Source organism: Terrapene carolina, unplaced genomic scaffold, assembly GCF_002925995.2.
Source record: "Terrapene carolina triunguis isolate 2854851 unplaced genomic scaffold, T_m_triunguis-2.0 Scaffold898, whole genome shotgun sequence".
In the NCBI taxonomy this organism is placed as follows: Eukaryota; Metazoa; Chordata; order Testudines; family Emydidae; genus Terrapene; species Terrapene triunguis.
Genome location: NW_020665249.1, coordinates 288,373 through 295,815, shown reverse-complemented (window position 1 = coordinate 295,815; position 7,443 = coordinate 288,373). Strand labels below are relative to the sequence as shown.

Here is a 7,443-nt window from a genome sequence, read left to right as displayed (position 1 = left end):
TCCCGGAGCCCGCACCCGACACCCCCTCCTGCACCCCAACCCCCTGCTCCAGCCCGTAGCCCCCTCCCACACCCTGAAGCCTCATTTCTGGCCCCTTCCAGAACCCGCACCCCCAGCTGGAGTCTTCACCCCCTCCCGCATCCCCAGCGAATCACCCTCCCGCCACAGCGGCCGAAGGGGAAGTGGGCGGTTGCAGCTGGGAAGGGAAGTCTGAGCCGGGAGGGGCCCGTGGGGCTGCCCTGCCTGTGGGTCCTGGTCCCAGTGCAGATGCCACCCTGCCCAGTTCAAGGCAGGTCCTGGTGCAGCAAAGGACAATGGGGCAAACCCCCAACAGGCCGGGCGGCCCCTGGAGCGGGATTCTCTTGGCAGGTGAGGGGGGGGGGGTCAGACCAGGGAACCCAGGTGTCCGGGACACAAATTCATCCAATAGAGAAGAGCAGAAACGAAGGTAGAGGGGCTGCGGGTCGGGAGTGAGGGGCTCTGGCAGAGCTGGGGGGCGGGGGAGACCAGGGCTAGGAGAGCAGGGGGCTGTGGGTCGGGATTGAGGGTTGGATCGGACCATAGATGGGGGGGGCCCATTGTGTCATGCTGCACAGACCCCAACCCATATCAGGGACCTTTCTCGCTCTTGCTGATTTCCGGCTCATCTTCGTTTGTCCCATCACTGTGGGATGGGGGCACCAGCCCCCTTGTGTCCCTCTGTGACGAACTGGGACTGTTCTTAATGTGGTCTTTGAATGCTGAGTGGGGGGTGTTGGCTGGGAAGGCAGGGGACTGTGGCTAGGATGGTCTGCATTGGGGGATGGGAGACTGGCCTGGAGGGAAGCTACCTGAGCATGTAACATGAGAACCCAGGAAGAGGTTAGAGGCCAGGTGACACCTTTGCCCGGGAGACTGAACAAAGGCTGTGGGAGGGGTCGCTGAAGGGGGAGTTTCAGGAGCTGGCTGGTGATATGGCCGGGAGGCAGACGAGGCTCTGACCTCCCAAGGGGGCTGGGGTGCCCGGGGACCCCAAGATGGACCTAACTGAGGGGGTCCTGTTGTCTGCGCCTGCAAGACCTGTCTTGGACTGTGTTCCTGTCGTCTAAATAAACCTTCTGCTTTACTGGCTGGCTGAGAGTCATGGTGAATCGCAGGAAGCCGGGGGTGCAGGGCCTTGTGTCCCCCCACACTCCGTGACACCCTCGCTCTGACCCGCCCTGTGTCCAGGGGTCTCAGACCTTTCGGGGGGGAGTTCATGTGTTTGAATCCCCCAGCAGCTTTGGGGAAAAAACTCGTCTCTACGGGGCCATCGGCAGCTCCTGCCCCCACCCCGCCCTCTGCTCTGCGACTGGGGAGTGACAGCCAGAGCTGGGTCCCCAGAGCCCCGCACCCCCCCCCCCCCCGGCACAGAGACGCTAGACACACGCGTGTGCACAGGGACATGTGACGACATGCAGACACATGACACCCACACAGAGACCCGCACCCCGCACCATAGCACAGAGACGCTAGACACACGCGTGTGCACAGGGACACACACAGACACGTGACACCCACACAGAGACCCGCACCCCTGCCATGGCACAGAGACGCTAGACACACGCGTGTGCACAGGGACACATGCAGACATGTGACACCCACACAGAGACACGCCCGGACACAGACACACACGTAAGCTGCACTGACACAGTTGTGCTCACACACACACTGATACACACAGCTGCAGAGATACCGCTGTGCGTACACACAGAGAATGCACACACACAGGTCAATACACACACACATACACACACACACCGTGCCCAGGCTGGGGTTCAGGGGGAAGGTGTTTGGGACGATTCTGTCGCCAGCTTGACGTCGCTGTCTGTGTCCCTGGTGCAGCCCCAGCCTGGGGGTCCCGTTCCCCAGGGGCCCGGGGCAGGTTCCCCCAGTCGGAGGCCGAGCTCTGGAAGGCCGGGCAGGGACCGGCCCAGGCCGGGCCGTCCTTAGGATTTATGGGCCCCTGTGCAGTATTATTAAACCGGTGCCCATATGCCCGACGGCAGCCCGGGCTTGCCTGTGTATTTTAGAAAAGGGGGGAGGGTCTTTTGAAGGCTTTATTAGGAAAACTGAATGTCTGAAGATCCAAGCGTTTAAGGCTAAAGACGAATACTCAGATTGTGCATCTAAAAATCTCTGCAAGGATTTTTTAGAGATGTGAATTTATAATCTTCTGCAACACACGAATGAAATATCTTTAAAGCAAATTAAACTCAGGTCCTGCAGAGTGACATGTTCGGAGTAACTATGACAGTGACGCACAGCTGGTTTTGTCAGTAAATTCAGAACCTGTCAGTGTATCCCTGGGGGTCGGCAAATGCCTGTGAAATGGCTTCGTTACCCCTCAATGGCTCTTTAGCAGTCAGGGCCGGCTCCAGGGTTTTTGCCGCCCCAAGCAGGAGGAAAAAAAAAAATGCCGCGATCACGATTCTTCGGCGGCAATTCGGCGGCGGGTCCTTTGCTCCCAGAGGGACTGAGGGACCCGCTGCCGAATTGCCGCCGAAGACCCGGACGTGCCGCCCCAGGTACCTGCTTGCTCCGCTGGTGCCTGGAGCCGGCCTTGTCAGCAGTTTCACTGTTGTGCTAATGGGCCTGGCAGGCCGGAGGCTTTTTCACTTTCAGTTCCTAGATCCCCTCTGGAGGAACCTCACCAGGCCGCAGCAGCCAGGGGTGGTGTGGGAGCCTGCGGGAAGGGTCAGAACAGGGATAGGAAGGGGGCCCCGACTGACCCCCCACACCCCGGCCTCTCGCTGCCCAACTGAGACTTTCCTTCCCCCGCAGCCTCTGTCCTGGGCTCCTGCCTCCAGCCGGTGCCGGCCCAGACCACAGTGCCCATCGTCCTCACCCCGCGGAGCCCCGAGGTGGGAGGGGACGTCAGCCTGGCCCCGCAGAATCTGCCACAGGACGTGCTGGTCTGCAGCTGGTACCGATCAGCAACCACTCATGAAAGCAGCCGGATCCTCACCTACTACCCACCTCCTGCCCCTGATCAGATCCCTGGCCCAGCCCACACGGGGCGGGAGACAGCGGGGCCGGGCTGCACCCTGCACATCGCGGGGTTAACGCTCAGCGACACCGGGAACTACACGGTGCTGATACAGAGCCGTACCGGTACTAACCCTGTCCGCTCCATCAGGGTGGTTCTGCGCGTCTCTGGTAAGTTGCCCCCACGGGAGCTGCACTGATCCCAGGCCGTGTGCCCCCCCCCCGCCCCGCCCCAGTGATGGGGGTCTGGGGATCTCCCCCGGGGATCAGCGCGGCTGGGTCATGTAGGAACCTGCCCCCAAACACAGGCCCTGCCCTGTACGTGGCATCCCGGATGGGGAGTGACCCCCCCGCCCCCGCCCCCCAAACAGCAGCTGCTGTGGCAGTTGGTACAATCTGCATTAACCCTTGTGCCGGCTGCACAGACCTCCCCACGCAGACCCCACTCCCCAGCCCTCCCCGGAGAGAAACCAGGAGTCCTGGCTCCCAGCCCTTCCTTCTCTAACCCACCAGCCCCCCCTCCCCTCCCCTCCCTGAGCTGGGGACAGAACCCCCTTCTCTAACCCACCAGCCCCCACTCCCCTCCCCGAGCTGGGGAGAGAACCCAGGAGTCCTGGCTCCCAGCCCCCCCTTCTCTAACCCACCAGACCCCCCTCCCCCAGCTGGGGAGAGAACCCAGGAGTCCTGGCTCCCAGCCCCCCCTTCTCTAACCCACCAGACTCCCCTCCCCCCGCCAGCTGGGGAGAGAACCCAGGAGTCCTGGCTCCCAGAACCCCACTCTTTCCCATGTAGCTGTGTAGCCCTCCAATGAAGTTTGCAGCTGGATAACAGCTCTCTACTGCCGCCAGGCGCCTGGGTCTGAATCCTCCACAGGGCTGTGGGGTAGGAGCCCCGTACAGCGAGGGCTTCCCTGGGGGTTAGGTTGGATCCAGCCACTCCCCCCAGTGACGCTCTCTCTGTTCCCAGAAATGCTGCCCAGGCCCACGGTGACGCCCGACCAAACCCAGGTGCTGGAGAACGGGACCTTCACCCTCACGTGTAACAGCTCCCCCAGCGCCGACACCGTGCTCTGGCTCCGGGACGGGGCGTCCCTCGCGCCCAGTGAGCGGCTGGGGCTGTCCCCTGAAAACCGGACTCTCATGGTGCCAAATGTCACCCGGGGAGACGCCGGCACCTACCAGTGCGAGGTCGGGAACCCCGTCAGCTCCGTACGCAGTGAGCCCAGCACCGTGATGGTGGCCTGTGAGTAACTGCAGCCCCGTCCCCTGGCCGCGCTGCCCCTGGCCCTGCCGGCATCACCCAGCCACAGAGATGCAGCTGGGTCTAGGGTGGGGCAGGGTGCTGGTTAAACAGGGACCCCTCGCTGGCGCCATCCATCCCCTGACCCTGTCCCTCTCTGTGTAGATGGGCCAGACTCTGCCAGGATAGACCTGCCCGGACCCATCGCTCTGACCCTCAGGTCCCCTCTGAACCTGACGTGTGTCTCTGACTCCGTCCCAGCCCCGAGCTATCGCTGGGTTCTCAACGGCACTGACACTAACGAGACCAGGATAATCTTGACCTTTAACCCCACGACCTGGGCTCAGCAGGGCACGTACAAGTGCCGGGCTCACAACCCCATCACCAACCGCACTGCCTGGGGGTCTGTCGCTGTGTGGGTGACAGGGAGGGGGTGAATCCCCGGGATGGAGCAACGCGCTGCAGACACAGGGATCCCAGGTCTGGCACCAATGCCCCAGTGTGGCGCTAGGGGGTGCTGGGCTGCAGGGAGCCGGGTGGGGGGATTGTGGCTGAACCGTCTGATCCAACCCCCCCCATCTCTCCTTCAGATGCCCCTCGTCCAGCTCTCTCTGCCGGGGCCGTCGCTGGGATTCTCATCTGGTCACTAGCGGGGGCAGCGCTGGTCGGAGTCGGGGCCTATTTCCTCTGTGAGTAACAGCCCTGCCCCCCGGGAAAGCCAGGACTCCTGGGTTCTCTCCTTGGCTCTGGGAGGGGAGTGGGGTCTAGTGGTTAGAGCGGGGGGGCTGGGACCAGGACCCCAATTCCAGCGTCTCTGATGATTCCTCCCAGACTCTCACTTCCGGAACAAGACCCCCAAGAAGAACGGGGCACCCGTCCTGGTGTACGAGAACCTGCCCCTTACAGCCTGGGCGGGGCCAGTGGTGAGTGACAAGGGCTCAGCCCCACCCCCTGCTATTCCAGTCCCACCCCCTCCTCTGCGGGTGCCACTCGTGTTATGCAGACAAAACTACACAGGATCTTTTCGGGGGGCAAGGCAAAGATGCCACATTTATTATGATAACAATTTGATCTATTGTGGCGTCTGACGAAGTGGGCATTCACCCACGAAAGCTTATGCTCCAATACTTCGGTTAGTCTTAAAGGTGCCACAGGACCCTCTGTTGCTTAATTTGATCTATAACCACTAGCTAATACCTTAATGCTTTTACACACACACACACACACACACACACACACACACACACACACAGATGTTCTGCAGCTGCTGGATAGTTACTAGTCCTGAACGTAGCGTGAGTTCGTGGCTTGATTTTGCAGCTTGGGATCGTAGCTTGTGGCGGTAACTGGCCGGGAAAGCCGGGCACAAGGACGAGCTGGGTCTCTGTCGGGCGCACCGATGCCCTTCCATGTTGGCAGCAGAACGTTACCCTCCAAAGTCTTCCATCTCCCCCATCCTTTTTGTAGGCTTTAGTTTTAATCCAGAGTCTATAGGTCTTGCTGTGTCACGCTGCCTCTGGGGTCGGTGTGATTGATCACCCGTCAATTGCAGAGGTGACTTTCAGCCTGGGACCTGGCTTTGATCTTCCTTCTATTGTACCTTTGTTCTTTTCTTTTAGGGTGGACTCTTCTCACTTTGTCAGGGCTGTTGTCTGCATCTTCAGCCCTTGGTGTTTGCACTTCACTTTATCAGGCTGGGGCTGGAGGTTGATTCCATTATCCATGCAGACCTCATTCACACATCTAAACTAAACTAATAAGATTACAGCAGGGTTTGCAAAAATGAAGGTTGCAGCCAGTTTATAAAGTGGAGTGAGCGTTTTAAAATGGAGTTTGAGTTACAATATGGCAAACAGTGAACAGAAGTTACACCTTAGAGACTAACACATTTATTTGAGCATAAGCTTCTTTCTGTGTGTTGCAGTCTATGCATCCGAAGAAGTGGGCTTTAGCCCACGAAAGCTTATGCTACAATAAATGTGTTAGTCTCTAAGGTGCCACAAGTAATCCTGTTCTTTTTGCGGACACAGACTAACACGGCTGCCACTCTGAAACCTGAATTTTGAAACAGTTAAAGTTTCAGTGATTTAAGCAGAAATTGGATTGAAAGTGAAACTTACAAGGGCAGCTGGCTGAACTGTGGCTCTTAACAAGCATTTTAATTGTTAATTAGCCAGTTTTGGGGTAACCGGTTTTATGAATGAATGTTGTTTCATTCATAAAACTTTACCTATGAAGTTACATTAATAAAGTGAACAATTAAAAACAATTTCATTCATCAGTTCTACACTCAGTCCTGACCCGCAGCCCCCAGCCAGTTTACCCTGCCCCCTTTGGGTGGGGTGGGGGGGGCTTACACAAACCCTAGGTCTCATTGACTGTCCCAGGGTCCCCCCCCCCGAGCTCGGCTGGGGGGCTGGGGGGTCTCTGGGGTCTGGTGCTAACGACTCTCTTGCCTCTGCCTCCCGAAGGCCCAGCCCGGGAGCCCCCCTGACCCCAGCCCCACGTACCAGGTGAGCACCAGCCCCTTGCGCTGTATCCTCCCCACTGAGGGGGGGTTGGACCTAGTGGGGGAAGGGGGGAGATCCCCCCCCAAGCCCTATGGCTGAGAACGGGGCTGGTTATCACATCCCAGAGCTGGGGGGTGCAGAGTGAGCCAGAGGGGGACCAGCCGGGAGCCCCAGGGCTGAGGGGAGGGGCTGGGGGGGACCAGCCGGGGGGGAGGGATGGGCCCCCCAGGATGGGAGGAGCCGTTAGGCCCCTGAGGTGGGAGTGGCTGTTGTGGCCCCATGGGGGACATGGGGGGCTGAGCCCTGCAGGGGCTCCCCTGGGGCGTCTCTGGCTGAATCGTCCCCGTTTCCCCCAGACGCTGCAGCCCCGACAGCCGGACGTGTACGAGGAGCTGAAGAAGTGACGCCCCCTCCTGCCCCCGGGGCATGCTGGGAGGGGCCCGGTGCATGCTGGGAAAGCCTTAGCCTGGGTCCCGCTGCCCCGGGGACGTCCCGTCGATGAAGCGATAGAGGGCAGGAACAGTCACCGCCCGGCCCGGGGGGTCCGTCCATCCGTCTGTCCATGCTGCTTCCCTGGGGACCATCACCGCAGCATCTGGGCCCCTGCGAGGAAACCAGAAAGTCGGCGCCTGTGACTGGCTCCGGCTCCGTTGTGCCCAGCACAGGATTTGGCTTGGTGACATCTCAC

General features: G+C 60.1%; 1 protein-coding gene across 1 annotated transcript; it reads left to right on the top strand.

The window, feature by feature from the left end:
• Window positions 1-314: 314 nt before the first annotated feature.
• LOC112120684 (carcinoembryonic antigen-related cell adhesion molecule 3-like) lies at window positions 315-7,159 on the top strand. The gene is made up of 6 exons (XM_026660951.2): window positions 315-369; window positions 2,803-3,177; window positions 4,836-4,934; window positions 5,077-5,168; window positions 6,717-6,758; window positions 7,112-7,159. Exons 1-6 carry the CDS (start codon window positions 315-317, stop codon window positions 7,157-7,159), a joined length of 711 nt encoding a protein of 236 aa, XP_026516736.1.
• Window positions 7,160-7,443: the final 284 nt, after the last annotated feature.